Raw genomic sequence first — 16,132 nt, 5'->3', positions numbered from 1 at the left:
CCGCCGGCGCCCGATCTTCCCCCGTTTCCTTCTCCTCGCCGGGGCTACTCCGCGGCTAGCGATCCTCCACGGCAGATCCATCCGGCTAGGTACGGCCCCATCACCCCCTCCTGCCCCTGTCGTGCTTCGATCTCCTTGCATGACGCCGCCGCCGTCGGCGTCCATTTGCCTACGCCGGCACGAGGTCGATTTGCTACTGGTTTGGTGCAGTAACGCTGGGGCTTACCTCCGTGAATCCATTCTCTTCCAGGGTTCGATCCGACGGCGATTCAACTAGCACGACCATGGCGGGGATTCTTGTGAGTGCAGCGACGGGGGCCCTCAACTCCATCGTGGAGAAGCTGGGCACTCTGCTGGTAGACAAATACAAGCTGCACACGGGGGTGCGCGGCGAGATCAAATTTCTGACTGGGGAGCTCACAGCCATGAACGACTTTCTCCTGAAGATGTCTGAGGAGGAGGACCCTGACCAGCAAGATAAGGTATGGATGTCCAAGGTGCGAGAGCTCTCCTATGATATAGAGGACTCCATTGATGACTTCATGCAAGACGAAGACGACAAAGACGCTAAGCCAGATGGCATCATAAAAAAGATCAAGCACATTCTGGGAAAGGTGGGGAAGAGGAAGGCTCACCATCAGGTGTTCCAAGATCTAAAGAAACAAGTCACTGAGGTGGCCGAGAGGAATCAAAGGTACCAAACTCGTCACGCCTTATCCAAGGCCAGAAATTTGACTGTTGACCCTAGAGCTCTTGCTATCTTTGATCTTGCCTCGACGCTTGTCGGAATTGATGAACCCAAAGCTGAGCTAATCAAACTGTTGATTGACGGTGTGTCGATAAATCGGCAACCGAAGCTGGTCTCCATAGTAGGATCTGCAGGAATCAGCAAGACAACTCTTGCAAACCAAGTGTATCAAGACCTCAAAAGAAAATTCAAATATCGGGCCTTCTTATCCGTGTCGCGAAATCCAGACATGATGAATATCATGAGAATTATTCATAGTCAAGTTAGTGGTCTACGTTTTGCTGACACTGAAGCAGGAAGCATACAACAAGTCATCATCAATATCACGACTTTCCTAGCAGAAAAAAGGTACAGTTTCTAACTTTTTATCATCAATATTAGGAGTACATGTTCTCCTCGAATATATATATATACATATATATATATATATATATATAATTAGGGAAGATATTTAGATGTTTCACATGAAAAGTTTACCAGTAACTTGCTAAGAAAACAGTTCCATGTAATTTCTTTTCATATTTTCTCGTCCATTGTTACAAAAAGTAATGGTTAAATGTTTGTAGTGAAGACCATGACGATGTCAAGTGAAGTGGAATGGGGAAAATAGCAACAACGACCTATGCTATGAACATATGTTTTGTGATTTCTGTGTTTTTTCTTTTTCTTTTGATGTTGTAGAATCTTCAAGACATCTCTACTACCTCCATCGAGTATATGACATAACCTTGTGTAAGGAGTACATCGAGTAGCCCCTATTGCTAACACACCCTCAGAATTTTATATACGTGGGAAAGGTTCATTTTCCTCCCTTGGCTCGATTTTTTTTCCTAATTCTTTTGGCTCCCAACCTCCGGTGATGCCCTAAATCCTTTTCTAGTGTTATATGCTATGGCCAGTTTTGGGCAATGCTGTTGATAATAGGTTCACTCGAAGGCTTCTACTGATGTCACCATCTTCTTCCTTCACCTTCTCCTTCTAGAACTCTTTTCCATCTTCATACCGGATCCTCGCGTCCTTTCGCCAGGGGCGAACTCTCGCGCCGCCAAAGACCCTCGCGCTGCTGCTTCCCCATCCGCCGCTGCCGCCGGCGTAGGCCGCGGTGGCGGCGGGCCCGGCGCCAAAGGAATCGGGATCTGGATGCGGCGGCTATCTCCTGGTGCGGATGGGGCGTGGCCGGGAGGGAGTTGCGCGCAGCGTCCAGGGCGGCGCCCCTGGTCATGCGGCGGACACACTACCCTCCATGACCCGTGGGATCCGAGGTCTCCAGCGATGGTGGGCATGGCGGCGGCCGCGGATCTGGATCCCACCCAGATTCGTTGTCAACTCTTAATGTGGATGGTCGGTGGCGCGATGAGGGCTCTAGTGAGGGGATGGAGGTTCTCCGCCGGAGAACCGGTGGCAGCATACGTCTTCATGGTGAAGCTCCGCGATGTTCCAGCCAGCCCCAAGATCGAAATGACGCGGCTTCCGGTGAAAACCGTGCCTAGCAGTGGTCTTGACGGACAATGGCGGTGTCTCTGACGTCGTTTCCTTCTCGAGGCATCGTTGTTGCAGGTCACGTCAACTTAATCGGGATGGTCCAGGGAAAACCCTAGATCTGGGTCTACCGGATCAGACGATCACTAGTGCAGAACCGGGCAATAGCACCGGTTCGTAAGGCCCTTTAGTGCCGGTTTAGGAACCGGCACTAAAGTTTCGGCACTAAAGGCCCCCCCCCCCTTAGTACCGGTTCAGCACGAACCGGTGCTAAAGGGCAACCACGTGGCAGGAGCCAGCTCCGGGGGCCGGGAGCCCTTTAGTACCGGTTGGTAACACCAACCGGTACTAAAATGTTTGGGGGTTTTTTGGTTTTATGATTTCTTTTTCATTTAATTTTGTGTTTTCCATTTTAATTCTTTTTCGTTTGCTGGTATTTTACGGTACTACACATTGTACACGTTATGCATATATATATATATATATATATATATATATATAGAATTTCTAGTAGAACCAATCATATATATATCATCAATGTCTCACAAACCATATTAATTCACACATACACACATGTATAGCTATATACAATTTCTCCTACATATGCATGTTGCCTTCCGAGCCAGTGGCATTAGCCTAATTGGTGCCTTCGGAGCACGATGACAATTGGAAGTGGTTCATGACCTGGTCGATGGGGGCGGTAGCGGGTAATAGTATTCTCCCTTCGGATTTATGACCTGGTCGAGCAAAAATCCCGCTATTTCCTCTTGAAGTGCTTCTACGCGCTCCGTTTCTAGGAGCTTATCCCGCACCTCTTTGAACTGTCAAGAAGGAGATCAATATGCATGTGTATTAGTTGTGTGACTAGATATCGATAATGGTGTAAAAATTGTGAATAGTGTTCTGACAAGCGTACCCATTCCTGTCTTTGAGATCTGCTCATTTTGGACGCCATCATGCGAATGTTCTCGCAAACGCAGAATGCACACAGATCAGTCCCCTGCGCCTGCTTCAGGGCCTTTATTACGAGAATGGAATTTAATTTGATCAGATAATAATTAATCAAGCATGATAATTAAAGAGATGGTAGCTAGCTAGGTAGCTAGTACTACTTAATTACTTACCTTGGGTCGAAACCATTTCAGCTGTGGTTTCCATTCGCCTTCCGTGACGCTGATGAACCTTGCCCAAGCCCTGCCCGCCGACAAAGAAAATGAATAAAGGGGTTATTAAATAGTTCATATCATGAAATGACGAACTAAATAGGCCGAGATATATAGTTAATAATGATTGAAATTACCTGTTGACTATCCCAAACAAGATGTTATAGTCACTATTTGCTTTGAGTAGCGAGTCCAGTATTTCAACTGTTCCGGCGTCAACTTTAATGATACACAAGATCCAGTGAAATCTGCATGCACACACGTTTGCATGTCTTAATTAAGCGGGCATATGTAAGCAAAAACATGTAGCTAGCTAGTAGGCAAAAACAGAGAATTTGTAGTACAAGAAAGTGTGACTCACTGGAAGTTGTAAGGAAGTAGTATATCTTCATTGTATTTGAGGCACTTCAAGAACTCTAGCATGTTGTCCTCTACCTCTTTTTCATGATGCTTGTTTATTTTCCATGTGTATTCATTAACGGTGTTTGGGTCAATGAACCCAATGCCATAGCGTCCACCTTTTCTTATTTCATACATCTTCATCCTGCATAATACCACAGAAAAAAATATAGTGAGGATAATTACAGGTAATGATTGATCAAAAGGATCACTACAGCTAGCTTGAGACTTAAATTACAGAAAGATATCACTTACAGACAATAGCAACTGACGATAGATTTGTCGAGTGCATCTTGATTGTATAACTGAAACAGTTCAGAATACTCAACGGCCATAGCTTTCTCATGGTAGTAATCATCCTTCTTGACATACACCATGAGGGACTCTCGATCGGATCTCTTGCTAATGTCCATGTACCATTGATGCAATTCATACATTCTCGTTGGGAGCTTGTTGACATCTTCTGGCTCGACCAAAGGTTGGCCCCGGACATATTTCCGATTTATTTCCTCCTCTGTAATCCCAGGCATGTCCTCGATCTCGAGGAGTTGTCCAACAGTGATCTTGAGTTCTTCAGCCTGCATTATATGCTCCTGGGTTATTACCACATCGCCCACCTCGGGAACGTAAACTGTTTGGCCACAATAATATTGGGCGCGCGTACTGTCACGTGTTGTTGGCGGCACAACAAGCGGGGGGATCGATTGCGCCGCCTGTTTTCCCAGCTGGGCAACGGTTTTCACGCATTTTTTGACAGCTGCTTGTTGTTTGCTCGAGCTCGAGCTCGCCTCCTTCTGTAGACGTCGTCGATGTAACTTCCTGATGTGGCGCTCATAGTCTGTGTCAACAGGCTTAGGAGCTGGTGGTTGAGCCATACGAATGAAGTGGTCAACTACTTCCACAGGCACTTTCTCCCTTGGCGGCGGTGGTGGTTTCGGTCCAAAATGGGCGTCGAGTTCTGCCTGCACTATGGCATTGGTTTGCTCCTCGGTCCTGTCGTAAGCCCTCACAGGAAGAGGAGTAGTGAGGTTTGGACCATATTTATATTGCTTGCCTCCGCCTGTACTTCCTGTACTATGACCTCGACTCGTACCGCTACGCACCATAGCTGCGGGGTGTCTCTTCTGCGATTGCTGAGGCGGCGGAGACGGCTGACGGGGCTGAGTTGGACGAGGAGGAGTGGCCTGAAGCTGTGCCGGACTTGCAGTGGCCTGAGGTTGTGCCGGACTTGGAGGAGGAGTGGACGTCTGACGCTGTGTCGGACTTGGAGGAGGAGTGGCCTGACACTTTGCCGGACTTGGAGGAGGAGGAGTGGCCTCACGCGTTGGTGGACTTGGAGGAGCGGGAGTCTGCTGACTCGGTGGCGGACTTCGACGAGGAGTCGGGTGACGCGGTGTCGGTGGCCTTCGAAAGATGATGCAATCCTTTCTCCATAGGATGACACGATGTATGGCCTCTCCCAATGTGTGCTCGTCGTCACCTCCAGGAATGTCAAGTTGTAGCTCCGAATATGGGTCCACCACCTCATCAACCAAGACACGAGCATAGCCCGCTGGAATCGGGTTGCAATGGAAGGTTGCCTCGGGGGAATTTGAAAAAGCAACGGCGTCCACCACCTTCATGGATATGTTCTTCATTTTGAAGTGTAGCTCGCAGTTAGTGTTCTCCGTGATGTCATCCACGGGGTATCTATCCAGCACTACTGCGTCGCCCGGGGCGGAACCCACGCTGCTTCTCGGCATGGATGGGGCGGTGGTATCCAATGCTGGATCATCCGCTAGCTGCTGCAGCTGCTGAGACCCCCTTTGCTGGCTAAGTGAGTCGATCTGCTCCTACTACCGCTGGAATTTAGCTGACAATTCCGCTTGACTTGCTTCTAGGCCTTGAAGGCGTTCATAGTCCCGCTTCCTCTGCTCCTCCTCCATCTTCCTCTTCTTCTCCTCCGCAATCTTCTTTCTCGCACGGGTTCTGTAGTCGGCGTTCCAGTCCGAAAAATCCTCATACCACGGAATAGCGCCCTTGCCTCTTGTTCTTCCCGGGTGTTCAGGATTTCCCAGGGCACGCGTAAGCTCGTCGTTCTCTCTGTTGGGCTGGAACACCCCCGATCGAGCCTCTTCTATTGCAACAAGTAGCGCATCGTCGGCTCCGTTCAGACATGCCTTCGTCGAAACATTGCCTGTCTTCGGGTCCAACTCCCTCCCATGCGCATAGAACCAAGTCCTGCACCTGGGGGGCCAGCTCTTAGTAACCGGAGTGACACTTGCATCCTCCATCTCTTTGTCAGACTTATCCCACTTAGGTATTGCCACCGCGTAGCCACCTGGCCCCAGCTTATGGAACTTATCCTTTTTTCGGCATTCTTCTTGTTTATTCTCGACCGTTCCTTAGCTAATTCTGAATCCTTGAATTTCACGAAATCGTCCCACTGAGCACTTTGATTCTCTAGTATCCCCTCGAATACTGGAGTCTTCCTTCCTCCCTTGACGTACTTCCCCCACGTCGTTCTCTTGTGGTTCTTCAATGCAACCGCCATCTTCCTAAAAGCAGCGTCCTTGACTTTCCGCACATCTGCTTCTGTGAAATTATCTGGTAGGGTGAAATGTTCCATGAGAGTATCCCAAAGCAGTTTTTTTTTATTCTCGTCAACAAAAGTAACATTTGGACGTGGCTTTGCTGGCTTTCTCCATTCTTGAAGGGAGATCGGGAGTTGGTCCTTCACAAGAACTCCGCACTGATGAACGAACTTGTCCGCAATCTTCTTAGGCGCTAATGGTTCGCCATTAGGTTTGCATGCCTCGATATTGTACGTTACGCCCTCCTTTAACTTTTTGTTCGGGCCTTGTTTCGTCCTTTTGCCTGAAGATTTGCTCGATCCGGATGGCTGAAAGAAGAAAGATCGATTCGTTAATATATCTTCAACTCATTTAAAACATGCGATGATCACCAGATTCCTGCTTATATAAATATATATACCTCGCCGGTGTTTGTTGTTTCAGGATCAACATGTTCTTCGTCGTAGTTCATGACTTCATCTTCTCGGTCATCGCGATCGAATATCATATCACCCTCTCCGGTGTTGTTTAGAAATTCGGAGCCGTCAAAATCTTCTTCATTCTGATCATCATCTGGCCCGCGTATGATATCGAACATGGTCTGTTCTCTCTCTCTGTCGGTATTGTCCGCCATAGCTTTTATTTAACTATGCCAAAAGAAATATAAAAAAATTTAGTATAATCTCGAATAATAGATATAATCTCGAATACATCATCTCGAATAATAGATATAATCTCGAATACATCGTCTCGAATAATAGATTTAATCTCGAATACGTCGTCTCTAATAATAGATATAATCTCGAATACATCGTCTCAAATAATATATATAATCTCGAATAAATCATCTCAAATATTATATATCGAATACATCACTAGCTAGCTAGCTAGCTAATAAAGATCGAATACTAGAGAGTAATCTAGGCGGTGGACAACCAAAGTGAAGGAACCATCACTGGATCATAGCTCGGGTGATCTCCCCAAAGAACCTGCCAGGTATTGGAGAACCTGATGTCCATAGCAGCCATGTAGCGATGGACGTGCTCGTCCTCCTCCCTGACACGGCGACGTACCACCTCCGGCGGGGCCGGCTCCCTCCGCACCGAAAGTGGCCCACGCGAATGCCACCAAAGGAGATGAGGGTCGACGACGGGACCCGGGGCCGGGTTCCTCACCAAGTGTTGCGCCCCTGAAGGTAGCACCTCCCAGTGCCAGCCCGGCGGAGCCCAGTCCCGGACATGGGTCCTCTAAAGCAGGACGTCGTCGCGAACGGGTCGACGGCGAGGATGCGGGCCGGGCATCGTCGACAACAAATACTATATGCAAATGTAACACTAATTATGCTATCATTGCATATGTCAAAATTCTATATGCTATTTCATACTAATTAAGCATCTAACACTAAAAACAGAAAAAACAACTTCTATACATCCATTAAAAACAGAAAAACAACATTATATAAAAAAATTCCATACTAATTAAACACTAATTATATCCATCTAACATGCATTCATACATATATATACTAGTGAAAAAATAATAATCTGAAAAATCTAAACTAATTAAACATACAAAATACGCATATACTAATTAACTTAAGGAAATGTGCGTGTGTGTGTGTGTTCATCATGCTTGTGTGTGTGTATGGGCTCGGGGAGGGGCGGCGCCCATGGTGGCCACCGGGGGCGAGGGAGAGGGGTTAGAGGGGGAGAGCTCACAGTGGGGCGACGGCGACGGCGAGGCGACGGCCCGGGGCGTGACGGGGCGGCGACGCGGGGACGGCGCGACGGGGACGGGCCCGGGGCGGCGACGGAGACGAGGGCGGCGACGGCGACGGGGGCGGCGACGGGGACAGGGGCGGCGACGGGGATGAGGGCGGCGACGAGGATGGGGGCGGCGACGGTAACGGCGCGCGATAGGGGCGGCGTAGGACGGGGGCGGCGACAGCGTCGATCGATCGGGAAGAAATAGAGGGAGAATGAAATTTTTCGAAGTGATGTATATATAGAAGGCACCTTTAGTACCGGTTGGAGCCACCAACCGGTACTAAAGGCCTGTTTTGGCCAGGCCAAGCGGCGGGAAGCACCCCCCTTTAGTACCGGTTCGTGGAACCAACCGGTACTAAAGGCCCCCCCTTTAGTACCGGTTGGTGCCACGACCCGGTACTAAAGGGTGTGCGCTGCCAGGCGAGGGGCACAAAAGTTTAGTCCCACCTTGCTAGCCGAGGGGCACTCGCACCTGCTTATAAGCCCCGCCGTCGCTGCTGTCTCGAGCTCCTCTCTTAAGCAGGCCTTCTGGGCCTACCTCTTCTGCGATGCCCTATTGGGCCTACTGGGCTAGCGGGCCCGCATCCTAGCCCAACTTGAATTCTGGTTTCTAGTCGTATGCAGGCCGCTGTGGCCCAGTAGGTGGGCTTTTTTTTCTTATTTTTTTTGCTTTATTTATTTTTGTGAATAACCACTGGTAGAAAAAGGGCCTATAGTCCCGGTTCGTAAGGGCCTTTAGTCCCGGTTCCTAAACCAGGACTAAAGTGTCGGTACTAATGCCCCGACCCTTTAGTCCCGGTTCAATCCAGAACCGGGACTGTTGGGCCTCCACGTGGGCAGTGCGCAGAGCCCAGTCAGGAGACCCTTTGGTCCCGGTTGGTGGCACCAACCGGGACCAATAGGCATCCACGCGTCAGCATTTCTGTGGCTGGGGTTTTTGTTTTTTTTTTGAAAGGGGGGGGGGGGGGGGGTTTTGGGGGGTTAATTTAGGTGTTTCATATATTGTGTTAGCTAGCTATAATTAATAGAGAGAAGTGTCCTCTCTTATGTCTGTGCTTGGTCGACGCTACGTACTATACATACGTATAGAGAGGACTAGACACGCTGGCTAGCTAGTAAGCAAACGAAGGAAACAGAAGATCGTCATGAACATATATGCATACAGAGAGAAGTGATATCGACCACCTCTCCTTCTCTGAGAGATTGGTCGAACAACAAGTTCTCGTATATCTATGTGACACTACCGGCTACATATATACAATAATTATCTCTTACAAATATAATCATACGGACTCAGGGTCCACATAGAATTCTCCGTCTTCAGGGATCACGTGGTCAAGAAAGAATGCCGCCAATTCCTCTTGAATTGCTCGCATGCGAACTGGTGCTAGGAGTTCATCCCGCTTCCGAAACATCTAATTTGAAGAAGGGGGTCAATACATATATATATATAAATGAATGAAACTCAACACAAATGATGGTAATAAAATAAAATTGTGAATGTTGTTATTTACGTACTTCATATTGTTCGTTAGAGTACCCGCCCCGCTCACAGGTCGTGTGGCGGATGGACTCGCAGATGTAGTATCCACAGAAATCATTCCCTTGTTCCTGCCACAACCACTTTACAAGAAATAGAGGTCAATCAAACTAATAAGCAAGAATGCTAAATGGTATTGATGAAACTAGCGCTTGAATCACTAGGAGATGCGCGGAACATGCTACTATAGTACTTACTTTCGGGTGTCTAGATTCCAGCTCCTTCGGCAGTCCCGGAACTGTTTTGGTGAATTTTCTCCAAACCCTGGCGAACAAAGAAAACAATTACTTGATATCAGGAAATGAACAAAGTTGCTGATATGGTGGATAATGATCGATTTAACTACTTCTGGAGTATTTGAGTCATGTCTGCATAGTCCTGGGGATCTTTTCATTTTGAGTCTAAGACGGTTACTAGTCCCTGCTCAAGCTTAATCTCTAGGAGAATATAGTGGAAATTGCACACACATGCATAACTCATGAATTACATTACTATAACCTTGACTAATATATAAGGGAAACCGAATACGCACAAGACAGTAACACTCACCTGAAGTTGTAAGGAAAGAGTATTATATCTTTGTTTTGATTTATTACGAACGATCATAGCAAGTTGGCCTCGGTAGCTGTGGCATGAAGTTTAACCTGAGTTGCATCTATGAGATATGTGTTAATGAACCCAATATCACCGACTTGTCTTTTCTTCAATTCGGCGATCTTCAATCTGCATAATATAGTGAGGATGATTATAAATACATGCAATGAAAGAGCTAAGCTATGTAGAGAAACTTAATGATAGAAGTAGTACTACTTACAGACAGTAGCAGGCGACCGTTGTTTTATCGAGGGCCCATTGATTGAAAAACTGATAGAACTCCTCAAATGGAACAAGCAACAGATCAATTCCAACGAGGTCATGCTCCTTTTTAACTTTCACATACAAAGTACTCTTCCCCCCAGAGTCTCTGCAGATTTTCAAGTACCAATCATGCAATCTTCGCATCATCGTTGATAGAGATCTTTCATCTTTGACGAGAGGCTTCCCGTACTCGTATCTTTGTATCTGCACGTCCATGGGTTCATAATGTACTTCGTCGGGCAGGTAATCTGCAAGATTTCTATAACCGGTCACCATCCTCGGATCATTAGTGACGTTGTGGCTAGGCACCTTGAGCGGGGGGCACGATTGCTTCGCTTGTTCGCCGAGCTGGGCAATTTGTTTCCCAGCTCGTCGTTCTTTCAGCCTTTGATCACTGACAGTACTTCCCGACCGCTCCGCTTCGGCAAATTCCTTTCCAATAATGCGGTCATAGTTTCCTTTCGGCGGATCAGACTTCGGTGGTTTTGTCAGGGCAGCCAGAGTGCGCTTCACTTTCACCTGATCTACCTTCTCCTCCGGAGGTGGATGTTTCTTTGCTTTCACCCCTTCAAAGAAGTTCCTCACTTCTTCTCGCGCGATCTCGGCGTTCTCCTCCAGGGTCCTCTCATATGGTAACTTCTTTGGAGTCTTCAGAGAAGGACCGAATCTGTATGTCCTCCCGCCTCTGGTTGTACTGCTAGACGCCGACCGAGCAGATGGAGCGGTTGTCTTCTTTACTTGCTTAAGAGGGGGAGGAGAAGGACTACGACGTGCCGGAGCAGCTGGAGTGGCGGCAGGTCTCTTCTGCCCTTGCTGACGAGGCGGAGAAGGAGGAGGCGGGCTGCTCGGGCGCGTCGGCGCAGGCGGAGAAGGAGGCGGAGTGCCGCCACGCACCGGATAAGGAGCCGGCCGAGGGCCCTGATCGTCACTCGCCGGAGGAGGAGGCGGTGGAGGCGGAGTGCCCTGACTCGCCGGAGGAGGAGGAGGCGGTGGCGTCCAGTTCGGAAGGTTGATGAGCTCCTTCCGCCATAGGCATGGAGTCTTCAGAGCAGACCCCAGCCGAGTCTCCCCTTCACCGGTAGGGTGGTCAAGCTGGAGGTCCTCAAATCCTTCAGTTATCTCATCCACCATCACCCTAGCATATCCTTCTGGAATCGGCCGGCAGTGAAAAGTTGCGCCGGGTTCAGTAGGATAAACAGAGCCAACAGCCGCCTTGACCTTCAAATTCATCCATTGCGTCATAAGGTGGCAATTTTGAGCCTCCGTTATAGCATCCACGGGATAGCTGGCAGGAGACGTCAAGGCATGCTCCGGCTGAAGTAGCTCGGTGGAAGCCACGCTGCTTCTGCGCTGAGATGGTGGGGTAGCTTCGGGGGAGGCTTCGGCAGTACGTTTGCTGCGATTTGCTTCTTGTTCCTCTATCGCGTCTACCCTTGCTTGCAGCGCCTGTATTTGGGTCTGCTGCACTTTTTTCCTCCTCTCATGGGATTTGTTACCGCCTGCGTCCGGAAACCCAACCTTCCACGGAATGGAGCCTGGCGTGCCTCGTGTCCGTCCAGGGTGCTCAGGATTCCCGAGGGCCATTGTGAGCTCGTCGTTCTCTCTGTCTGGAAAGAACGTCCCTTCCTGCGCTGCTTCGATATACTCCTTAAGCTTACTGACTAGTATGTCCATTTGATCATTCGTCCAAATGCACTTCCCTGTTACAAGGTCCAGGGTTCCGCCAGCCCCGAAGAACCAAGTCCGGCAACGGTCTGGCCAGTTAATTGTCTCTGGTTCGATCCCTTTATGAACCAGATCATTCTCAGTCTTGGACCACTTAGGCCGGGCTACGAGGTAGCCACCTGACCCCGTGCGATGGTGAAGCTTCTTCTTCGCAGCATTTTGCTTGTTTGTCGCCGACATCTTCTTACTCTTTTCTGATGTCTTGTGGGCCACAAATGCGGGCCAGTGATCTCTGATATTCTCATATCTGCCCTTGAATTCTGGTGTCTCATTATTTTCGACAAACTTATTCAGCTCTTTCTTCCACCTCCTAAATAGTTCTGCCATCCTCTTCAGAGCAAAAGACTTGATTAATTTCTCTTTAACTGGGTTCTCTGGATTATCCTCAGGCGGTAGGGTGAAATTTGACTTCAGCTCGGTCCAAAGATCATTTTTCTGCATATCATTGACATAAGACACCTCAGGGTCTTCTGTAGCCGGCTTAAACCATTGCTGGATGCTTATCGGGATCTTGTCCCTAACAAGAACCCCGCACTGAGCAACAAATGCGCTCTTTGTCCAGAGGGGTTCAATAGGTTGGTCGTCGGGCGCGATTGCTATGATCTCAAACTTTTCATCCGAGCTCAACTTTTTCTTCGGGCCTCGTCTCTTTACCGAAGTTGTGCTCGATCCGGAGGGCTAGAAAAAAGAACAAAGACTTAATTAATATGTGTACATACCAAAACAATGAATGCATCAATCAGCTAGTCAGCATAGGCTTAACTAATATATATACCTGGCCGGACTCGGTTCGGTCACCGGAGCCGTCATCACGGTCTCCTTCTTGCACCGGCATTGGGTCACCGGAGCCTTCCTCATGTTCTTCTTCTTGCACCGGCATTAGGTCACCGTAGCTAGCTTGTTCACCCTCTCCTTCCAGACCATCGGTTTCGTTGAGAAACAACGATATGGCATCACTTCCTTCTGCGATTATGTCCCTCAACAACGCTTCTTTTGTTGCTTCGTCTAGGGCGGTGTCCATAGTTTCTACAAATATTTACAACATGGCAATTATTATTCAAACATGACAGATGGATATATTAGTGCCAAACGTAGAACTAGCTACCTAATCATAGTAAGCTATCGGGAGGGGGTATATATCGACAACGACGACACTACATCTATGTCCCTCGACGACCCTCGTTCCCGATAAAAAAAGAGGAAGAAGAAGAAGAAAAAGAGGAGAAGAAAGAATAGAGGAGAAGAACTCCTCTATTCTTTCTTCTCCTCTTTTTTTTCTTCTTCCTCTTCTTTTTTTATCCTCTTCTTCCTCTCATGTTCGAGAGGATCGCCGAGGGGTCGGGAGGTTGCCTAGTGTCAAAGGATTCAACAAAACCATGTCTTCACCATTAGGCGAAAGTAACATGTGCATGATGGTATGAAGATCTTCAAAGTTGTTATGGAACGGAGTCCCAGATAGGATAATTCGCTTTTTGGTACAAAGTTCAGAAAGAGCCTTCCGAATATCGCTATTTGGAAGGCCTTTGCTGAATTCGTACCAAAAGGCGGATTATTCTATCCGAGACTCCATTCCAGAACAACTTTGCAGAACTTCGTACCAACATGCCCTGGTTACTTCCGGCTAATGATGAAGGCATGGATTTCTTCAATACTTTGACACTAGGAAACCTCTCTCGACCCCTCGGCGATCCTCGACCCCTCGAACCCTCGACGACCCTGAAACCCTCGACCCCTAGACGACCCTCTTCTTCCTCTCATGTTTGAGAGGACCGCCGAGGGGTCGGGAGGTTGCCTAGTGTCAAAGGATTCAACAAAACCATGTCTTCATCATTAGGAGAAAGTAACATGTGCATGATGGTACGAAGCTCTTCAAAGTTGTTCTAGAACGGAGTCCCAGATAGGATAATTCGCTTTTTGGTACAAAGTTCAGAAAGAGCCTTCCGAATATCGCTATTTGGAAGGCCTTTGCTGAATTCGTACCAAAAGGCGGATTATTCTATCCGGGACTCCATTCCAGAACAACTTTGCAGAACTTCGTACCAACATGCCCTGGTTACTTCCGGCTAATGATGAAGGCATGGATTTCTTCAATACTTTGACACTACGAAACCTCTCTCGACCCCTCGGCGATCCTCGAACCCTCGACGACCCTGAAACCCTCGACCCTTGACCCCTTAACGACCCTCGACCCTCTACCCTAGTTCCCGACCCTCGACCACTATTCCTTTCTTCTTCTCCTCTTCTTTTTCTTCTTTTTTCTTCTTCTTATTTATTTCTCCTCTTCTTTTCCTCTCCTCTTCTTCTTTCTTTCCTCTTCTTATTTTCTTCTTTCCTATCCTTCATTTTCTAAAATTGTAACTTTTGCATATATAAAACTTTTCTAAAATTGTAACTTTCTATATAAAACTTTCCTATCGGGAGGGGGAGAAGATCGAAGAAAAAAAAGAAGAAGAAAAAGAGGAGAAGAAGAAAAAATAGAATTATTTTTTTCTATTTTTTCTTCTTCTCCTCTATTCCTTTCTTCTTCTCCTCTTCCTCTCCTTTTTCCTCTTCTTTTTTTCTCCTCTTCTTCCCGACCCTCGCCCCCTCGAACACTTGGCGACCCTCGACCCTCTACCCTAGCTAGTTCCCGACCCTCGCCCCCTCGATCCCTCGAACACTCGGCAACCCTCGACCCTCGACCCTCGGTGACCCCCTCCCCCCATCATGTTGAAGTTACCGGGGAGGGGGTATATCGACCCCCCTCATGTCGAAGTTATCTGGTACACACATATACACTACACACATGCATACATACACATACATACACATACATATACATATCTGCATGCACACACATATACACTACACACACATACACATATATATACACTACACACATGCATACATATATCCCAAAAAAATTAACAGAGGCGGGCGGCGGCGCGGCAAGCGGAGCGCGGCCAGGCGGCGGCGTCGAGGCAGAACACGACGGGCGGCGGCGGCGAACCAGCGGCGGTGCGGCAAGCGGAGCACGTACGGGCAGAGCACGGCGGGCAGCTGCGTCGGGGCGCGGCAAGAGCACGGCGGGCAGCGGCGTCGGGGCGCGGCAAGAGAGCACGGCTGGCGGCGGTGGCAGGGCGCGGCGGGGGGAGAGGAGGAGAGGAGGGGAACGGCACGGCGGCTCACAGTGGGAGCGGGCCGGGAAGGCGTCGGGGTAGGGCTCGGCGGCGGCGAGGACAGCGAAGTGGAGTAGCCTGACGGCGTCGGGGCAGGGCTCGGCGGTGGCGGAGGCGACGATGAGGGGCAGGGCTCGGCGGCGGCGACGACGCGAGAGGGGCAGCCTGCCGGCGTCGACGATGAGGAATGGGAGCAGTTGGCGGAAATTTCCCAAGTGTTGTATATATAGCCAAAGCAATGGTCCCGATTCGTGGCACCAACCGTGACCAATGCCCCCTTTAGTCCCGGTTGGTGCCACGAACGGGGACCAAAGGCCAATTTTCAGCAGCCCAAAGGGCGGGAAGCGGCGGCCTTTGGTCCCGGTTGGTGGCACCAACCGGGACTAAAGGGGGGCATTGGTCACGGTTGGTGCCACGAACCGTGACCAATGCCCCCTTTAGTCCCGGTTGGTGCCACCAACCGGGACCAATGGCCATGTGCTGCCCCGCGCCTAAAAGTTTAGTCCCACATCGCTAGTTGAAGGGCGCCGGCACTGGTTTATAAGCGCTGGTGTGCCACCCCATTCGAGCTCCTCTCTAATGCAGGCTTTCGGGCCTGAACTTGCTACTGCATGTGGTCCTATTGGGCCTTCTGCGGGCCTGAATCCTGGCCCATGTAGGGTTTCTAGTCGTATTCAGGCCGTGGAGGCCCAGTAGGAGGCATTTTTTTTGGTTTTTTCTTTTTTATTTATACATTTTTTTGGT

At 49.0% G+C, this 16,132-nt stretch overlaps 1 protein-coding gene across 1 annotated transcript; it reads left to right on the top strand.

Moving 5' to 3' along the window:
- Positions 1–272: 272 nt before the first annotated feature.
- LOC125523191 (disease resistance protein RGA5-like) lies at positions 273–15,465 on the top strand. Its single transcript, XM_048688241.1, has 2 exons — positions 273–1,096; positions 15,141–15,465. Exons 1-2 carry the CDS (start codon positions 285–287, stop codon positions 15,463–15,465), a joined length of 1,137 nt encoding a protein of 378 aa, XP_048544198.1. The 5' UTR covers positions 273–284.
- The last annotated feature ends 667 nt before the right edge of the window (positions 15,466–16,132 follow it).

The sequence above is a fragment of the Triticum urartu genome, chromosome 7 (genome assembly GCF_003073215.2).
Source record: "Triticum urartu cultivar G1812 chromosome 7, Tu2.1, whole genome shotgun sequence".
Taxonomy (NCBI): domain Eukaryota; kingdom Viridiplantae; phylum Streptophyta; class Magnoliopsida; order Poales; family Poaceae; genus Triticum; species Triticum urartu.
This window is presented reverse-complemented; position numbering and strand designations above follow the sequence as displayed.